Below are 20,551 nucleotides of genomic sequence, written 5' to 3'. Positions count from 1 at the left end.
TTACCCGGCCCTGCGGTCACCCGGCTCTGCGGTCACCCGGCTCTGCCATTACCCGGCCCTGCGGTTACCCGGCCCTGCGGTTACCCGGCCCTGCGGTTACCCGGCCCTGCGGTTACCCATCTCTGCGGTTACCCGGCCCTGCGGTCACCCGGCTCTGCGGTCACCCGGCTCTGCGGTCACCCGGCTCTGCGGTCACCCGGCTCTGCGATCACCCGGCCCTGCGGTTACCCGGCCCTGCGGTTACCCGGCCCTGCGGTTACCCGGCTCTGCGGTTACCCGGCCCTGCGGTCACCCGGCCCTGCGGTTACCCGGCTCTGCGGTCACCCGGCTCTGCGGTCACCCATCTCTGCGGTTACCCGGCCCTGCGGTTACCCGGCCCTGCGGTTACCCGGCCCTGCGGTTACCCATCTCTGCGGTTACCCGGCCCTGCGGTTACCCATCTCTGCGGTTACCCGGCCCTGCGGTCACCCGGCCCTGCGGTTACCCGGCCCTGCGGTTACCCATCTCTGCGGTTACCTGGCCCTGCGGTCACCCGGCCCTGCGGTTACCCATCTCTGCGGTCACCCGGCCCTGCGGTCACCCGGCCCTGCGGTCACCCGGTCCCGCCGGGCAGCCAGCGCGTCCCGGAGCCAGCCGCAGGAACCAGCGGGCTCAGATGGGAGCAGCTCACAGCAAAGCCACCGCTGGCGCTCACACACATGGGAAAAGACTGGAAACGTCTCTTTTGGCAGCCCTGTGGAACACAGCCACTTTAGCATCAGCCAGCAAGTCAGTCCAGCCTGCCTCCCTATCCTGTCCAACCCTGTTAAATTAATCACAAAACATTTACAACGGAGAGCACAAACCTTCAGTGCCAATACCTTGCTGGTGTGGTTAACTATTCTCCTAATCCTACTGCAATGGCAGCCCAGGGGCTTGCTCAGAGGGCTGCTTGTTCTTATTACTCTCCAGGGAAAGGCAGCAGATCTTTTTCCCCAGCGGTGGGTCCTGCAATGCTTACTTCACTGCTACCTGACATTACAGGGACAAAGAGCTGACAAGTGGCTGAGAGCTCTCCTATTCAACTCCACATGGAAAATTGTCTACAGGCAAAAAACAGTGCTTACAAAAATCAAGTCACATCCGTCCCTCACTTTATAATAATTTATATTTCAATGTTTTGTTCTGGTTATTTCAAAAACATTGCGTTTTCAACACAAAATGAGAGTGAAGTCGACTGATTGGATGCTTGCTTTGCATTTCCATCTCAATTTCAATATTTCAACACATGAATACAGAAAAAAATATTTGCAGTATGACGCAATAGAGTAATTTAATATTTGTAAGTGTATTTAAGACAGGTACAGTATTTACGTGCTCACCAAAAACTAAAAGTAGTGTGGAGAATGAAGAACAGAAGCTGTCTGCTGTACTTCCTAAAATAGACTGACACAAACTTTTCTAAATAAAAAACACCCAGGGATGCCTGAAATTTTTGGGATTAGGTGTAGTTTCATGCCTTTTATTCTGGAACTCTACATTTACCTCACCCATTCTTCAACTGGTGGAGCACACATCAAGTATCCCTGAGAGACAAAGTACTACAGTATACAGATGTGCCTATTTTGGAAGCAGTTGGATCACTTTTCCCTACGAGGTCACGGTTTTAAGACCAAAATAATAGCTGTACTGTTTGTTATCCAGCTGGGAACAGCCTGGATTCCCTGTCTTGTTCAATGCTGTAAATTTAACTGTACAGAATAAAATCAGTCCTCCCTAATTTCGATTAGCAGTGAAGGAAGAGGAGAACAGGTAACATACTCTCCTGTAATGACACAAAACTTTATACAGTTATTTGCAACAATCCAAAGCTTATCATTGTTTGGCAAGCCTTTCCTTTATTCATCTACTTCATTTCCCCTTCTTTCACTGGACAGGAATTTCATGTTAAACTGGAAAAAAAAATTAAAAGTTAAAATTTCCACTTCCAAAAGACTCTTTTTAATCATTAAAATAAATTTTTATGGAGATCTTGGCTGGGTTTACCTCATAAAAACTAGTGGGCATCATGAGGTATGCAGGTTTGTCTTACTACTTTTATTTTCTTCCTCTACCTTTACTCATCTAAATAATTCTGTGAATACTTGTTTTTTCTACCAGAACAGGCAAGATTTTTTTATTTTGTGGTCCTAGGCAGAAACAATTCCAAAAATATGCTTTTAAATATACTGTAATTATTTTGTGCTCCAAGAGAATCAGAGAGACACAGCCAAAATCAATGGATGGAATTCTCAAGTTAATCTGGTACATCATCCTCAACCCATCACAAAATTCCCCTCGATCATTTGTATTTTTTTCCTATTCTGATATTTAGCCTCTGTATTTAAAGTTTTTGTCTCTGTGGTTACTGCAGAAACACCTAAAATGAAAGCAGCAAGGGCCAATACAGGAAAAAACTTGGCAACCGAGAGTTACATGTTAGGTCATGAGGGCCAGCATGCTGCCAACTTTTGAGTGTGTGAACTCCTTTTATTCCTGAAGCTGATGAAACTGAGAAATTAATCTTCCATCTCCATCAAATTCATTTTCATTACACACTTTCAAGATTTTTATAATCCCTATCACAGAATACCACACAACTTACTTATATCTTACTTTGAATATCAGGAGGTTTTGTTCTCCTTATTTCACTTTTAGGAAAGGGAGACACAGGGAAGCTAAAAATACTGCCTTAGGGCTGCCAAAGCAGCCTGTGGCAAAATAGGGACTGGATTTCTGCTCCCACACGTGAACCCAGCCACGCTCATTGGTAGCTGCACTGGATGCTGCCTGCAACATTTCCCTCAGCCCACCAGATCAGCTCCAAGCTCACCTCCCCCTTGGACAGGAATGAGATCAGCAGCTGAACAGTGCTATGGATACCCATGCTCAGACAGGGTATGCAGGCAGCCAGCTGGAGCTGCTCAGGGAACAGAGTTCCTTCCATGCAGCAAAGGGAAAAGGGGAAAGGGAAAGGATGGTACCAAGCTGGAACGAGGCCAAGCTCCTTACAAACACGCCGGATTCATCCCTTCAGGCTGCAGGACCTGAAGCTGTTTGCAATTCTGCCCATAGCTGAGAGAGCAGGTGGATGTGCAGCAAGAGGGGTACCACTGGAGACACAACAATTGCACTGGAGCTTTCAGATAAAAAAATGACAGCCCTCAAGGAGTTTGTGGCACATGGTGCGTGTCCAGAGGCAACACTGGAGACCTACTTCTGAAACACACTCCACCTTTGGATGGGATGCAATGTCCATATCTTCATATCTAAAAAGGTCTCATGAACATATCAGTGGAAAAAAGTGAAATGGAAAATAGAACCTTAGACTGCACAATGAGAAACTTCATAATTTAACCTGAAAGAACAGAAAAAAACCCCACAATTTTATTTTTACCACTGAATCAGAATACAAGCTATGACAATTTTATTGGCAAGTGAAAAGACATTTGTTGGAAGTCTTATTCTTTGATTATCTATCAAGATCCATGGTCCTCAAGTAGATTGGAAAGTTCTCCATAAGTTTTAAAGGTGTTGGGAGAGTGGGCAGGAGGGTATCACACTTTTCCTGAAGAAAAATAAATGGAATGAGGGGAAAAGAAAAAATTGTATCTGCAACAGATAATTGCTTCTCAAAATGAGGTTTTATCACCATTTTGCATAATGCATCTCTTAGTCTCAAAATGAGTGAGTCGTGCTAGATATGTTTTCATGAAATGAATGATAAAATACTTATTGAATATTACATGTAATACTGAGGGGGTTCTACTAGCACATACTTCCATGAGTAGGCACCAATGGCATATGTCTAGAACAGAGAAAAAGAAAATGCTGAAAAAGATGAAGTGTCAGTATTAGTACCAGGAACTTCTAAAGAGAAATGAAGATTTCAAAAACAAGTATGTGCATAGGTACTTCACTCTGTAATAAAAATAAAGGAGATGCTTCTGGTAAAAAAAAAAAACTTAGTTAAGAAACAAATATGCTAACACACAACAGCATACCTTTTACAGGACTGAGAATAGTACAGATTGCAGTGCACAGGAATTGTGTTTGGCTGATATTGCAGGTTCCAAAATGAAGTTGTTTATTCTAACTATTTATAATTTCAGAAAAAAATTTGGTAAAAGTAAGTGCAGTGGTAATACATTTTCATTACTCTAGCAATTACTTTACTGCCTTTTCTAAGACAAAAATACATAATATATATTTCTTTTGCATTTTTCTATAAATTTTTTCTTTCTAGTAATTTGTGATAAGGTCTGAAAAAAAAAACAAAAACAAAACACACAAAAGAACCAAAAGAGACATTTTACTCCTTTTGGATTGCTTTTGTTTTCCCCCTCCCAAAAAGCCCATATGTATTCCTGCATTTCACATGGATTCTAAACACTGTGATCTCTACCAAATGTCAGTTGTCCTTAAAAAATAGCAATAATAACCCTGCTGGGCACAGCTACAAAACTTTTGGGTTTCAGTCAACCTTACATTCTTAGTTTCTCTTTCTTGCAATCACCTCTTGCCTTAAAGACCACTTGGCAACGTTAGAGTTACAACAAAGAGAAAAACTTAGGGTACTAAGAAATACATCCACCACCTTTGAAGGTAGCTTGATGTGTTCACTTAACAGTGGGAAAAATTAAGCCTAAGAAAAGGTTGTCTTGTACTCTCCTGATAATATTCTAGAGGATGTATCTTTGTTAATGTCTTTATTATTAAAAAAAAAATATCTCTTGGATTACTCATCCAAGAGCCTAAGGAGACACCTTTCCCTTGGTAATTTACATTGATCAAAACACCTAAGTAATTTCTCACCTGTCAACACATCCAGAAGCTTTTAATGTCTTCCCAACATTAGACAATAGCATATATTTTCACATGCTATATTTTAATTGACTAAGTTTTTCGGAAGTGATGATAGGGTCATCATCATAAAGCCCCAACAATGAAACAAGCAGGGAAAACTGAAGTGATTACAGACATGACATTTTGGACTTTCAGTTTGGGGAACAGAGCAGTACTGGTTATAAGGGAGGAAAAGAGGCACAGAATATCTGACCAGTATATATTTTCCATCTATAGACCTGTCAAGATAAAATCATCCTCAGAGAGCCAAACTGATGAAACTCATTTTTACTCTGCTGATCAAGATCACTAACCTACTTTTCTGCATGTCATAATTCTTCAGTGACAAAAGTAATTTCTCATGCAATAAATAAATTGTTGAAAAACCTTAAGAGTAAGAAGACACATAGATCTTACAGACATTTTCTGGCATTTTTACAGCTTGCTCCCTCCCTTGTCGCATGGCCTGTAGGTTTTGAAGGGAATGCAACTGGCATTGCTCTGGCTCTCTACTGCAGTCAACTGGAGAGTTCAGCTTCAAAGGCAACTTCAGGAAGGGATGGAGAAGTGCTACCACATCAGACTCTACTGGAGAGCAAAGCCCCCCAGTCCCAACAGGACAGGCAGTGATGGACTCTCGCCGGACACCCTCGAGCTCCCAGGAAGAGATGAAGGGTCTGACTTGGGATGTACGGCCCTCCAGCTGATCTGCACTCCTCTGCCCCTCCCTGGGATGATGGGCAGTGGGTTCTGCTGCTCCTCCTGCAGGAGCACATCCTTGCTGCTGGCCACTCCAAGCCCCAGCAGCTTCAAATGCTGCTGGTAACAGCAGGTAAAAGGCAAATCCTGTTGATTCACGTGCAAGGCTTTATGTGTAAGAGGCACCAGCCAGGGAAGAAAAGGTGGCATATCTTTTCCATACGCCACAGTAAAGCAGGGATAAGGAGCAGGATGAAACACCATCTGTTCCCCAGGGAGCACAGCACACACAGGAAGGCACAGGGGAATGGTTAAGTGTAACTATTGGCCTTATCCAGAAAATACATTTAGAAATTATTTCTTCACTCAGCTGCTACCTCAGTACTTCATCATAACATGCAAAATGCCTTGACTCTTTTACAGTCTCATCCCTTTTTCACCATCCCAAAAAATGGCAGGCAAATAACCAGTCTAAAGGACCTGACAGCTTATCCAAAAACAGACTCCAGTTTTACACTTAATGGTTAACTAAATAATTCCTGCAGCCAGTCAGATAGCAAAGCATCAGCACCAAACTTTAGTCAAATGACTAATTCCTATCAATTATATCACTTGATATTGGCCTATCAGGATAATAACAATTGGTCCTTAGGGAAACACCCAAATCACTCTCCATCATCAGTGACAACTATGAGATAGGTTAATTATGAACGTACATCATAACTTTGCCTTTAGCATGATGTGACTCAGATTTTAAAAATGCAGCTTCCATCTAATACTATAAATCTAAGCACAGGAATTCTGCACTTTATACTTTCAAATACAGCAAACAATAGTCACAAGAAACAGATTACTTTACACACAAACTTACAAATTCTGTTTTAAGGAGTGGTCTTGGGCAAAACCTTTACATTTGACCTAACATAATAGAAATTTGTCAGTTGTCCTCTGGTACAAAAAACACATATAAGAGGCTATGTTTTAAGCACATCACAATATTCAATTATTTTCAGCAGAACCTCATACAATAATATATGCAATTTGCAAAAAATCTCATTCCATTTTCAAGAGTGATTTGATATGATTTATAGACCTCTGGATTCAGAACTATGAAATATTTTTCTAGACAGCTGAACCACATTTATCAGAAAAGTAGGGGTATTAACCAAAACAATACCCAACATGACATAATCACATGTGCAGCCTCCCATATCAATCAATTTCACAATTTCCCTTGGACAGTACAGACACAAACTGTGCCATGTGCAAACCCGTCCCATGTAATTGCCAATTACCCTTCCAATCATGGCACACATCTGAGAGGACCCAAGGAGGGAAACACAGAACTTTTCACTTTTTGGCCATGAAATGTTCAGACTTTAATCTACAATGTTGAATGGAGATTTACAAAAAACAAAGAATTGCTTGTGAGGCATGTGGTACAGGACAACAGTCCAGCTAAAATAGACCTGAACTCAACAGAAGACACTCACCACACAGACTGCTTTGGCATTGCATTAAATTCTGTATGCTGTTCTATTTTGCAAGTAAAATTGGTTCTACTTAATTATAAGTAACAGGACACTATTAAAATAAAGGATGCTGCTGTTTTGACATTGAACAAATATAAAAAGTATTCCGCTGAAATAGAGCCCATATGTACATGTCTACCAATGCACAGATGTGCCTTATATTGTGTGAGTAACTAAAGTTGTGCACAGAATTGTTAATTTGCAAACTCTGGACCAAAACCATAATGTGCCCACTACACATGGACCACATAAATGCCATCTCAGCCTTACCACAGGATCATTTAATCTTGATAATATCCTACTTGTGTTTTGCACAGTTGCATATTCTGCAGGTCTGGCAGCATCCAAAGTAGTGTATCCAGAGGACCAAACAGACCTTTTCCTCTGGCTTTCACATTGCCAAATCAATTCTAGGACCAGCAGCTCCTGTGGTACCAATGATAAAGTTCTTTTGGAATGCAAGGAAGGCATTTAGAACAAACACTTTTCAGTAGGTGTATATTTTAGCGTGTATATTTCCTTTGCAAAGGCTGTGGGAACACAAATAGGTATAAGGCAGTCACTTGCTAGGCTTGCTCCTTTAAAGATTTTATTTGAGGGTATTAAAAGAAAAAAAGTGATTTTTTTTAATGACAGCACACAGAAGCGTTCTCACAAAACAATCTTCCTAATTTTTGACCTATGCTGTTTTTTGGCTTTGTCCTGTCACAATCATCTTCTTTGGTCTCCTTGATACTGCAGGAAAAAACCTTTCTACATTCGTAGTCTCTTTGACTACTCTAAAATCAATTAAATGGGAGCTGAAATTATTAGCAACTTTTTATTAGCAAATTAGTCTGGCAGGTCAGAGGGCACTGAGCTACAATCACTACAAGGTTAGTAGTTGTGTGCCTGCACATCTCAGTGGCTACCATTCAAATCTTTTCTATGCATATGACACATCAAGTCCATTTAAAATCACAAGTTCTGTCCCAACCAAGCACATAATTCCTGGAAAATGCATTAGAAATCAGCATCCACTGTTTGTCTGACCAGTGTGAATCAGAGCACATTTTCAAAGGCATGTTCCCAGAAAGATGGATCTACTTTTCTGCATGATTTGAACTATTATTTTGGCATTCTCAAGGGCATGAGACGAGACATTATTTAACCCAATGGCTTTAGGCACTGGTACAACATTTGCTGGATCACCAAGGCCCATACTGGGAAGTAAGGTTTAAAATAGCAATAGAAAGTCACAGACAGTAGGATTACATTGCGTAAGAATTAACAGCACCAGAATTCATGTCTAAGCCTTGTCCCGGCTGCTATTTACCAGTAACAATCACAGAACAGCCCCTTCCAGGCTGGGACTGCCAGCTGGAGGGTCCCCACATCTGGTGGCAGCAGCCAGGACCAAGAGCCAGCTCCCACAGCTGCCGTCCAGCTAAGCAAATCTTAAGTGCAGGGCTCTAGCCCTTAGTTCTTTCCCCTCTTCCTGACCTTTCTTTGTGCCCTGATTTCTACTCTGGCCTCTGGAGATGCATCATGTAGCCGTGACTCCTCAGAATCACTGTGCCATTAAAAAAAAAAAAAAAATCATGATGAAAATATAGACTTTCTAGGATAATGTTAAGCTTTTTACTTTATTCTCACTTTCATTTATGCCTCTTGCTATTCCCTGCTTTTCTCTAAAAGTGTCCATGTTGATTCCAAAAAATGCAGCTGTTTTAAACAAAGATACAGCCCCAGTCAATACACTTCAGCAAAAAAAAAAAAAAAAAAAAGTTTCAATAAAGTTATTCATAATTTTCTCTAGTAAACCTGTTACAAGCATCTACATGGCTTTAGTATTCCTTGCCTATTCTAACAAACTGCTAAAAGCACATGTGCATTTCAGCTAAAAAAGTCTTATGAGTTTTGGCCACAATTAGTGCTTGCACATGTATCTTGGCTTTATGGCAGCCAGAACTCATCCTTTTTTATTCTGCTAGCAGATAACTGTCTTACCATTGCCATAAAAGGGACAAGCTTCAAGTACAATATGAAAATTCCTGGAATGCTTGAATCTACCCTCATGTAGCTGAGTTTTCCCTTAATATGTGCACTATGAATACAAACTATTAATGCACTAATTTCTCTTTAAACTTTTGTTCTAATTCTTGACAGCCTCATCAGTCCATGCCAATGTAATTTTTCAGCCTTATTTGGGTTTCATTACAATGTTAGGATTTGTTTCAATGTTTTTAGATTAACAAATATTTCAACAGAAATTTTCAGTAGACTAGAAAACAAGTTTTCTTCCACTAGATAAACAAATGGACTAATAAGACCAAAAGACTACAATATCTAGTCAGCACATAGCTATCCAGTGAAAATGGGCTAATTTCTTCTATCCCTTAGCTACAACTAAGGGATATGACAAAGAGAAAAAATAAAAGAACATTTCTCATTCTGATTTCTCTATACTAAACTAAGAACACCATAAATCATCTACTAAAAGGGAACCAGCTAATAAGATGATTTATTTTCCACTAACTTAGTGATTATTTGCAGGAAAGATTACATACTTCATTACAAATTTCCAATATGAATTATCTATAGGAAGAATCCTCCCGTAAAAATGGCATTGATCATTGACTGTGATGAATTAGAACTCTTTTTCCCACTAAACCATTTAAAAATGCTGTACCACTTTAATTCCCCAGTGTTAAGACAACATCTGTATGTAAAGAAGACATATTGAGAGGGTATCTTGACTAGAAGAAAGGTTGAAACCTCAGACCTCCCATGTAGCCAGAGAGATCATAAATCCTACAGCAGCTGAGACACACATGGGCAGAGAGAAGGCTGGACATTGGTGTTTAAAGGTAGTAGAGGAGATGAATGTTACTTGCCTCAAATAATTTTTTTCTAGCTATGTTAGCGAACACCACCAGGCTTCTGGCACCTTTCAAGAAAGTTGAATATCTAAACCTGATTTGTGGCTTTCATCTTATCTCAATGCAGAGATGAAGAGCAGAGTTTGCAAACTGGAGCTACTCAGAGCATGTCTTCCACTTTTACAGTTCAGCAAAGATCTCCACAGGGGTGGCAGACTTTACCTAAAAACTTTCTGTTTCCCAGTTGTAGCATTTGAAATGTTCTTTAATTATATATATATATATACAATATCTACAGACAAGATAATGGATAGTTTCTACCATGCTTCAATCTTCTATAAAAACCTACATTTCTGAATGTCAATGACCAAACTCACTTGATTTTTAATTAAAATATTATAGTTTTTCCTACCAATCTCAATGTATTAAACTAACTGTTGGATTTATTTTATAACTCTGATATGTTTTTCTACTGGCTTCCTCTCAGCTGTCTTAAAAATCTGCATGTCAAAATGTGGTCTCTCTGTCACTGCTACAAGCAGATGAAAGCCACAAAAAGATGAAAGAAACTTAATTATTACTTTGCAATTTGTTTACTCCACACACTTAACAGGACTTTGTATTTTGTCCTTCACATTGTTCTGTTGAAGAATCACACCCTTCCTCAGACCCTGCAAGAAAGAGGCTGTTTGCCAGCAGCAGTAAAGGTGAAGGCAGTGGATGCATACAGAGAGAAAAAAAGCATAGGAAAGGAGAGGAACAGAGTATGATTACTGATCCTCTTGAATCCACACAAAGAAACCCTTTAGCTTGCAAGAAATTCCATAAAAGTAGCTGAATAACTTCACTAAAAACACAATTACATATTTTATAAATTAAGTTGGCTCATTCATGGCTAATCTTGTGCCATTTATTTCAGAACAGCATTCTTTAGATATGAAGGGTTTAAAAAAAATCAACAAAAAGGAAACCTATCCTTTTCCAGCTCTTCTTTGGCTTCCCTCATTTCATTTTCTGATATGTCCTTTTAATCATGGGGCTGTAAGGCAAGCCAAGCCAAAAAAAAGGGAACTTTTTGCTGGCTGTGAGGCTGACTCATCTCCACCCAAGCAGATTCCCAAGCTGCTGTGTCCCACGGCACCTGCCGCCTGCACCCAGCTCTGGTGCACCTTGCACCAGAACTGCACTGATGTCACTGTGCTGGAACACCCCAGCACTGGTATAAAAGCAGGATTACAATTCTCATTGGAACCCATAAGTAAAGGTTTTCAGATTCTTGATAATTTGGCAGATCAGAGGTGAAAAGGAGTATTTCCTACCAGCACCACACAAACACCCAAGCTAAGTAAAGCTAATATAATATTAAGGCTTACAATGGTTTTGCCTATGTTAAAAATACAATGAAAGCACACTATGTTAAGAGGTTTCCTAAAAAACACATATTTGAGATATTTTGAGATGCCAAAGTAGTAAAAAGTGAGCTGAACAGAGTATAGTAGAAGTACAAGGGACTGGAAGCTGAAGTGCTTTTGAACATCTACACTGTACTTTTCTTTTTCAATTTAGAAAATTTATTCAAGCTCCTCCTTCTGCAAGAGGATATGCCAGAGATAAAGGAAGATTAAACAATCAGTTTTTTCATCCTATAACTGTTTGCACATACCAGATGGTAAAAAGGACTAGTTTTTGCACTAGTTATCTAGTTACTCTTTATGAAGAATACATTTGCCTATTTCTTTATGGTAACCCACCTCAGATTAAAAGAGCATAATGGTAGGAATTACATATTGATAATGTTTTCACTTGTCCTATATTTTACTGTCACATTGCCCAAGACATTGCTATATAAAGACTCTTGAAGGGTTAATACCACATATTTTTCTGATTTATTACACCACAAAGAATAATTCCAGCCAGTCACAACCCAGGGAAATCAAAAATTTATCTTCCCACACACATCATTACATTGCAGCAGTACTTTACACCTTCAACTACTCTCTAAAGCCACAGGTTGCTCTTCCATTCAGGTCACAGCCCATACCCAAATTCTTCTCTTTGATCAAATCTTGCAAGGTGTTAAGGTATTAAGTGTTTATGATGGGAAAGTCACCCGGAAATTCTGGGAAGGGTGTACTATGTAACTTTCAAACACTGATGAAGTAAATTTATTCTTGTGTAGAGGTTGTTGAATCTTCCTTTGTTTAGTCTAGTTCTATAAAAAGAACAATATTCCTAAGCCTACCCCTAAAGAAGGTTTCTGACATTTTAGAACAATAGTTTAAGCTGCCTGCAGCAGCTGTGCTACATTGCTCTACATAATCAGGGCAACTGACAGAATATACATCCAGCATAACCTCAGGCATTATACAAGCTAGTGACATCCAGAATTATAAACACCAAGCAGACAAGTTGCAATGAAACATTGCAGTAGTCCTGCAGGCATTTGATACAAACCCTCAGAAGCAAAACTTGTGCAGCTTGGGATGACAGTCCATGAACTCACTTGCATATGCTGACATTCAACAGGTTTGGAGACTGCGCTCACCAACATGGCTGGCAGCAGGCAGGTGCATGTTTCCAAAATACCCTGCCCTTCTCTCCCTCCACCAGCACCCCATGCCATGATGCTGTAGAAGAAGTGGCCAAGAGGCCACTTGTTTTGGCAGAGAGAACAGGTATAAAGACATTCCTTTGGGAGCAAGGAGTCACCAGGCCTGTCCCCTTCTCCCCAGAAGTGCCCATGCATTTTTCTGTGTATACATATTTAGGAATAAGCCCCCACTGCTGGGATAGGTGAAGCCATGCCCACCAGTCCTCCACTTTCCCAGGAAGCAGGAAGGCCACCCTCCTGCCCATGCTCTCATGACCCTCTCTGGTGCACCCTCAGCCACCCCAGATCTTATACCTCTTTCTGAGAAGACATCTAGCTCCAACAGGAGGAAATGGAGCACTGCACTTGTCTTCTTCATGCTCCTACACCCCACCATAGCCCGGCAGAGGCAACAAAACCCACTTCCTCTTCTTCTCTGAAGCCTTCCAGCCTGAGAGAAGCTTCACTCATTAGAAATCATTTGGGTCTCCCCATCTGGCCGTATTTTTGGAACCAGAGTGACCATATCTCCCTTCTGAATTAACACTTGCTAGCGTTTATTAAATGTGCACTTGGTATTATTAAGTCCTTGAGGGCATTCAGGAACAAGGATGTCAGATAGCCTCAGGGTGTCTCAGCATCAAAGACATGGCAGTCCTAGACACAGCTGCAGAAAGCAGCTGCCCAACCCTGCCTTACTTCATTAGTAAAAGCACACCCAGGTGAAGTGCTACCAGTGATTCAGACTCAGTCATACGACTTCTCTTCAACCACATGCCAAAAGCCCAGGTCATTCTTTTTATCTGCTCTAGGTTTATGTGCCCTGTACATCTCCATCTCAGCAAATCACATTTTCAAAGAAAAGAGAATAGAAAAAGTGGTCAGATTAGTTGGAAGCAATTATATTCCTTTTGCTTTTGGCTTCTAACTGCACGTGTCAGAATGCACTCCCAAATATCATGCAAAAACAGGAGAGGTGATGCAAGGAAGGTGGGAGGAAAATAACAGCAAAGCTGTCTCTGCCTGGCCACATACAGGACCACTCTTTATACAGGGCTTACCCAAGGACAAGGAACCTCCTGGTCTCCCACCAGTGCATCCCCAGTTTCCACCTGCAAATAGCACTACTGGAATCAGCATTGCCCTTGTGGAAAAATTTATGCATGCTTTTATCACTGTTTTGGCACACATTTCCCTATTACCTCCATAGAGCTTGCTCTCACTCTGTCCCAGTACCAAGACTTTCACCAAGACTAAAAGCAGAAAAGGGAGATTGGTTGGGAACTTGGAGAGAATGCTAAACCCACTGCTGAGCAGCGGTGGCCAGGGGAGCTCCTCTCTTCCACCAGTGCTTACATGGCAGCCAGTCCACTTGTGTAGAAAGTGACTCAACCCAGGGCTCAAGTGCAGCTGAAGATCTCTCTCCACTGCATGCAGCACAAGGACCAGCACTGCAGCAGCATGGACAAGGTACAGACACATGAAACAGGCATTTCCATGGCACTCTCCACTCTCAGCCAAGCAGTACTAACGTTAGGAAACAGACTTTCTCCAAAGGAAATGACAGCCTGAAGAGTGTCAGAAATGAGAGCCCCTGCAGAGATCCATCAAAACAAGCTTCTCCTGTAACCACCTCATGGGAGCAGCCTTTTATCCTGACCTGGAAACATCTTAACCTACTCCCCTCTCTTCCACTCTGCTCTCATTGTAACCTGAAAACTAATATCCTGAGAAGAACGCAGAATGGCTCAAAAGCCCAGATCAGCTATAATTATTATTTTCATTATACCTGATCAAAATAAATAACACTAAATTTCCAGTGTCACATCTGGAAGCACCTCATAGTGCCACATTAAAATCAGTGGGAGCTGCAAGGGAGCAACTCCCTTTCTGTACTGAGGCACATGATCATGACAGTAGCTGGCTCAGGGCTGGCTTTGCTGTGTCAAATGCCTCTGTCAGAGCAGTCATTCCAAATCTCCTTGTATGAATTTAATCATAGATATGTCAGAGATAAAAACAATTTATCTGTCCTGACAGACTGCAGAATCACCACCACCAACACAACATGAGCTGCTTCTGTCACACTTGCCTGTGCTCACAGGCATGGATGGTCTCAAGCCAGAACAACCACGATGCACATAGGAAGAAACATTTACTGTGAGGGTGACTAAGTGCTGACACAGGTTGCCTAGAGGGGTTGAGGGGTTGGACTCCAAGGTGCCCATCAGCCTCACCAATTCTGTGATGAAGGCCATGGTACAATTAATAAGACTCTGGCCTGCACAACTGCCATTAAAAAAAAATAAAAATAAAAAATAAAAAAAAAAAAGACTAGACTAAAAGCTACTTTGGGGAAGAAAGGAACCAGCATATTATTTTTTCCTGCAGAAAAGTGGTTGCTCCATTCAGCCTATTGCAAAGACTACTGTTACAGACTTCCTTACCACACAATCTTCTGCGAATACAACTACTCTTTAAATGTAAACAGTGGAAACCCGTTCATCTGAGGACAATGTCAGCACTGGGTCAGCTCTGCTAGCTCTCCAAAAGCAGAAGAGGTGCTGCCAAGGTGTAGAGTGCTTCACACCACCCTGCCACAATCATGCACAAGCATCAGCCCAGCTCAAGAATCTCCAAAGAGCAGCCTCTCGATCACCACTCACACGTGGTATGGTGCAGGCTAACAGCCATCTCCATCACCTTTTGTGTGGTTGCCAGTGACAGGGGACAGTGTGGAGTGGGGGACAATGCCAGCAGAACTGAATTGATTGAAAGGCCACCCATGTACAGCTGAAGGCTTATCTAAGGCAACAAAACACCGAAGAGTTCAACTTCCACTACATATTTGTGTTTTCTGGTGGCACTGACAAGGAACTGTAAATCTGCAGTCATCTTAACACACAAAGAATGGTTAATTATGGGAATAGCTTTGTAAAATAATTAACAGCTTCATTCAGGTTACATTTTAAGAAATCTTGATTTTAATGGAATAATTTATCCAGCACATGCTAGATACTTCTGGAACAGAGCCTTTTCACAGTTGCTACAGAAGACCTCAAATTGTACAACTGATACTGAAGTTTGTATCTTCTTTTAATAAGTACCTTATCCCTACATAGTTTTGTGTCTTTGATTGATAGTCATGGTTCACCCAAATCACTTTACAGCACACGATGGGAATGTATCTAACAGATAGGTATTTTTATCTCTGGATATACCAAATTTAGAACTCAAATGTAAATAATTTATTTCTAAATACTATAATTAATTATAATTAATTAGAATTAATTATAACCTTAAGGGAATACAGTTTTATCAGCTTAATGGCAAGTGATGGGTGAATTGCCTAAAAAGATTCACCATTGAATGATTTATTGCAATCACAGTAAGCCTGATATTATCAACCTAGGAGCAACAGACAAAACATGAGAAGTTCAGTGCATTGCTTACTTCAGTTGATTCAATACATACACACCATCCCACGGGTCACACAGAGGCATCAAAAGTCATTATAGGGCTTAATTTCATCTGAAACTGCAGAAAAGCTTAAAATAACCCTTTCCCATACCTCTGTTGTTGACTGAAATGTTAATACAAGATCTTGCATTTGTAGCAGGAAGCATGACAAAAAGCCATGTGTCTACTGACAAGTTTTCTGCACTCCTGAATTTCACTAATACAGTATCAATGTAACTAAATCCAAGGAAACAAGGACACACAAAAAGATAACCTATTTCAAATTATTGTGTCAATTGCCCATTACTTAGACGTACAAAAGGAACAGCCCAAATACTTCAGGAGCGCCAGGAAAGAGAGTCCTTTAGACTTAAGGACAGCTAATAGCTATTATCACAGTGATAAAATTAGCTCCCTTAGCAAAACTTTCAGACTACTTGCATGCTTTCGATTTTAAAAGTCTATGCCACAATCTAGTTCCACCCGGAAAGATGCCAAAATTCAGCTTTAACCATTAACGTTAGGATCCTTCCCAGTCCCCAGCCTACTGCGCATCACGGGGGTCAAAGGCAGCGTGCACAGCACTTTGAATCCAAGCAGCTAACTAAACTATTATTAATATAAATATTGTTTATTTTTTACTTTTTAAATTATTTTCATTTTTCACCGTGGAAACACAACTCGGTGCTTTTCAGTCCCGGGTGGGTGCGTGCTTTCTATTCCCTCCCCAGTCAGCGGCGCTCCGTGCCGGGCCGTGGGAGAGCGCTGCGGGGCCCGTCCCCGCCGGAGCGCCGCTGCCATCCCCGCGCGGTGCCGGCCGCCCCGCTCCGCTCCGCGCCCGCGGACGGCCGGCGAGCGGGGCAGCCCCGCGCAGCGCCGGGGCAGCTGGGCATCCGCACGAAGCCCACCTGGCTGCCCCGGCGCCCCGAGAGCGGAGGCCCGCGCCCACGCACGCCGGCTCCCTCCCGTCGCGTCCCGCGTCTCCCCGTGAGAGGGTCCCGCGTGTGCGCAGCCCGAAGGAGCCGCCTCCGCGTACTCACCGCGGCGGACACGGCGCTGAGCTCGGCGCTCAGCAGCAGCCCGAAGCCCAGCCAGAGCCGCATGCTGCCGCGCACCGCACCGCGCCGTCGGTCCCTGGGCGGCGGGGCGCCTGCGACTCACAGTGGGGCTCCGCGGGGCCGGCCCCACACGCGCGTCTCTTCCCTCCGTCGCGGCCGCGGCGCCTGCAATGCCTCGAGGGCTAAGGACTCGACTCGTCGTACACAATGGGCGGTGGCAGCCCCCCCCCTCCTCCCCTCCGGGCGGGGACCCTGGGAGGGCGCAACCTCGCCCGCTCCCGTTCCCCGCTGGCCGCAGTTCTTCCGCCTGCTGGTCCCCGCCGCGGGGGGCGCGGGCGGCGGTGGGAGGCGCGCTGCTTCCTCGGCGCGCACCGCCGCGGCCGCCCGGAGGGCACGGTACGGCAGCGCGGCGGTGCGGGGCGGTGCGGAGCGGTGCGGGGCGGTGCGGGGCGGTGCGGAGCGGTGCGCGGCGGTGCGGAGCGGTGCGGGGCGGTGCGGGGCGGTGCGGAGCGGTGCGCGGCGGTGCGGAGCGGTGCGGGGCGGTGCGCGGCGGTGCGGAGCGGGCGGCGGAAGGGCCGGGGGAGGGCCGGGGCCGCTGGCTCCGCTCGGCTCGGCCCGTCGGGGTCCGCGCCCCGCGGGTGGCTGCGCGCCGGGAGGACGCCGCTCTGTGCGCCCTCTCTCCCCCCGGATCGGAGCCCGGCCCGGCCGGCGGGCCGCTCCCTGCTCCGGCAGCGGCGTCGCCGAGCCCGGAGACCTCCGGCGGGGGGAGCGGCGTTACCAGCGGGCTATTTTCTGCCTTGCAGGGGTGGCCGTCCGGCGGGAGGAAGCCCTGAGCCGAGCCCCCGGCCGGGGAAGGAGCGAAAATGGACATCTCGCAGCTTCCCAGTGCACGTATTTTCCTTTGTCAGTAAGTAATTCCGCTCGATAGGCTTTTGGAAATAACTTTTTTAAAGTCGTATTGTCACCTTTAACTGCAGAGCGTTATCACGTGCTTGTTTTGCACTAGCTTGAAACAATATCGTCCTTATTCACCTTTCCCTGCAGGGATACGGGGCTTTTGCTGATCCTGATGGAAGTTGTGCTGTCAGCCGTCAAAGTGGACGCTGTAAGTAAAACATCTTCTGACTTTTACTGAGGAGAGAAGAGGAGAAAAAAGCAGTTTCCTTGGTACTGCAAGGAACTGCGTTTTCCTTGCCAGATGGCTTATCTATCTTTCTATTAAAAGAAACTAACAAATCATCTTAGCAAGCCTTACAGATTGTTGCCTTCAACAAAATGATGTTCAGCAGAGAAGCATAATGCTTCAAGTGTCAGGTTGTTTGAAATATTCCACTGTTAATTTTGCCCTACTTGCGTAATTCATTAAAACAATTGTGAAACAAACCCAAAAAATTCTTTATTTTTGTGAGAAACACACCAAAAATGCAGTGCTGTAGATACCAACAAGTATTTTGATAAAGTTAACCTGCAGGTGAAATGTCTTCTACATACAAACCTTAACTGAGGGCTGTGAAGCTTATTTCCACAAGTCAGAGCTTATAAACAAATTGTTGGTTAAATCCAAAAATAGGTGTTTTGTGCCATATAGGTGGTTGCAGTGATCTACCTGAGTTGTCAATGTAAGCAGAAGTTACTAAACTCTTGCATCGTCACAAGGATGTGAAAGCTGTGAGCGATAATGCATAGGAGAGTGCAACATTTGCTTGTTACAAAGCTTGGTGAGTTTAATGGAAAGAGTGTCATTAATGGGAATAGATTTTGGATCAGGCCTGAATATAGGAGACTGAGGTTGGTAGCCTTTACTTATGGCTGCATTTATTGGTCAGCCACAAGTGTGGGTAAGGCTCTGTGGTCATGTGCTAGTGGGACCTTGATTACATTTTTTCAAAAGCTATCCTACTTATATTTTAATCCTCCTGTCTGCAACTTTACGGCTTTCCACTCCATATAGATGTGTGATGATAGGCCACGTCTTTGGTGAGATAGCATACTGTGTTATGGAATAGGAGATAGTGTGTTCAGGAATGGGAAATACTAGGGCTTTTGCAGCAGGTGTTGTGACACACGATAATCCTCCAGCTGCAGTTGGCATGTAGCGCTTGCCCGTCAGCCTGCGTGGATGGTTCATCTCTCCCCATCGTGCCTGAGCAAGAGCTGTCTGGCTGGGGACCCACAGCCCTGTGGGAAGGGACAGGAGCAAGCCTTAAGTGTCATGTGCTGCTTGTCTTTGCCTCATTTAGACACATTGTTCTGCTGCATAGTGCTGAATGGATGATAAAATTACCATGTGCTACTGAAACCAGAGCAGGCTGGTGATAACTGCAAATGTTTTATGCCCAGTAATGATATCACTGGGATCAGTTGACATAAACCAGTGGCATTATGGCTCTTTTTTTATGAAGTTGTGTTGTAGTGTGCATAGCATGATAGCTGAGTTTTAGCTACAGTATGGACTAATTCATTCTCCTTCGTGTTCTTATAGTAGACTGCAGGCTGTGGTGTTAAAACAGAGGTATACTGAAGAGGTGTTCAAGACACCTCAGTTAATGCATGCAGTCTCATCATGGCTGCTTGAATCTCCACATTATGGTTTTCCCAGAGAATTTTGAAAAAGTAAATTGGCTTGCTTGAAGGTTTAATTTCTCAGATTTAGTAGTTCCTAAGGTGGCGGCTATACATGAGATAAAACACTCCAATGAATATGAATGGGGAAGTCTGGTCATGTTTCCATGAAAAATTGATCTGCACTGCCACCACAATATTTATCCCATTTTCCACTCATGTGCTGCTTCCTTCCCTTGGTCAGCCCAGGTCTTTCTGTAGTTGTGTGGTGAGCTGAATTGGAAAATTCCATTTTTGTACTAATCACTACTCCAATAAGGAAGAGGGGTGAGAGATAACTTTATCCTGGGTCAGATCATCACTTGTATTCATAGAAACCAGGGCTGGCATATGGTTGGCAGCAGGCAGCTGGGGGTGGGAGGAGGGTTGGGACTTGCTCCTTGCAAGTTGGCACTTGCTCATTGCAGTGACCACTCTGGTCAAGTATGTCTGCAAAGTGACAAAGTGGGTGTCAGTGGAAACCAGTAGCACCTGAACAATTGCCAGAGTTGCTAGCAGTCTTATTCTTTATATTGTAATCCTGTTTGTCACACTGAATCTTCTCCTATTTGTCACACAGATCAATGTGCTAATGTTATGAAGTGTTTTATTAGCTAGAATAAAAAAAAAACTGCTATGAATTATTAGAGTCTGTAAGACCAGGTCTTAAAAATCATGGTTCTACCTATAATGAGACAGGCAGAGCTGTTTGCTTTGACAGCCATATGTATGTGAAGGAGTTACAGCTGCTGGACATAAGTGGTGTTGAATGAGAAAAATTGCATATAGGAAGAAATTGGAGGGAGATTAAGGAAAGGCTGGGAAAAGGAGAAAGGAAGAGCAGAACTCAGAGAGTTTGACTGAATGTGTTGCCTGGCAGGCTGCTGC

The 20,551-nt window shown here is 43.4% G+C and overlaps 2 protein-coding genes across 4 annotated transcripts in view; one reads left to right on the top strand and one right to left on the bottom strand.

Annotated features, from left to right (window-relative positions):
• Nucleotides 1-17,399, bottom strand: part of COL4A1 (collagen type IV alpha 1 chain) — a 120,851-nt gene extending 103,452 nt beyond the window's left edge. Inside the window, exon 1 of one of the 2 annotated variants that reach the window (XR_013339523.1) lies at nt 17,045-17,399. Coding sequence is in view for 1 of the 2 variants with exons in the window: in XM_077781584.1 (XP_077637710.1) it covers nt 17,045-17,107 (63 nt within the window). In the remaining variant the exon portion in view is untranslated. The remainder of the gene's footprint in view (nt 1-17,044) is intronic. The other variant, XM_077781584.1, reaches the window with a different exon arrangement.
• The window catches only part of COL4A2 (collagen type IV alpha 2 chain), a 147,253-nt gene continuing 144,082 nt past the window's right edge, over nt 17,381-20,551 (top strand). The window contains exons 1-3 of one of the 2 annotated variants that reach the window (XM_021545583.3): nt 17,381-17,458; nt 17,866-17,969; nt 18,107-18,167. In XM_021545583.3, coding sequence (XP_021401258.2) covers nt 17,926-17,969; nt 18,107-18,167 — 105 coding nt within the window. In that variant the 5' untranslated portion in view covers nt 17,381-17,458; nt 17,866-17,925. Of the gene's footprint in view, nt 17,459-17,561; nt 17,585-17,865; nt 17,970-18,106; nt 18,168-20,551 lie in introns of those variants that run through there. The other variant, XM_021545584.3, reaches the window with a different exon arrangement.

This window comes from Lonchura striata, chromosome 2 (assembly GCF_046129695.1).
Source record: "Lonchura striata isolate bLonStr1 chromosome 2, bLonStr1.mat, whole genome shotgun sequence".
Lineage (NCBI taxonomy): Eukaryota > Metazoa > Chordata > Aves > Passeriformes > Estrildidae > Lonchura > Lonchura striata.
This window is presented reverse-complemented; position numbering and strand designations above follow the sequence as displayed.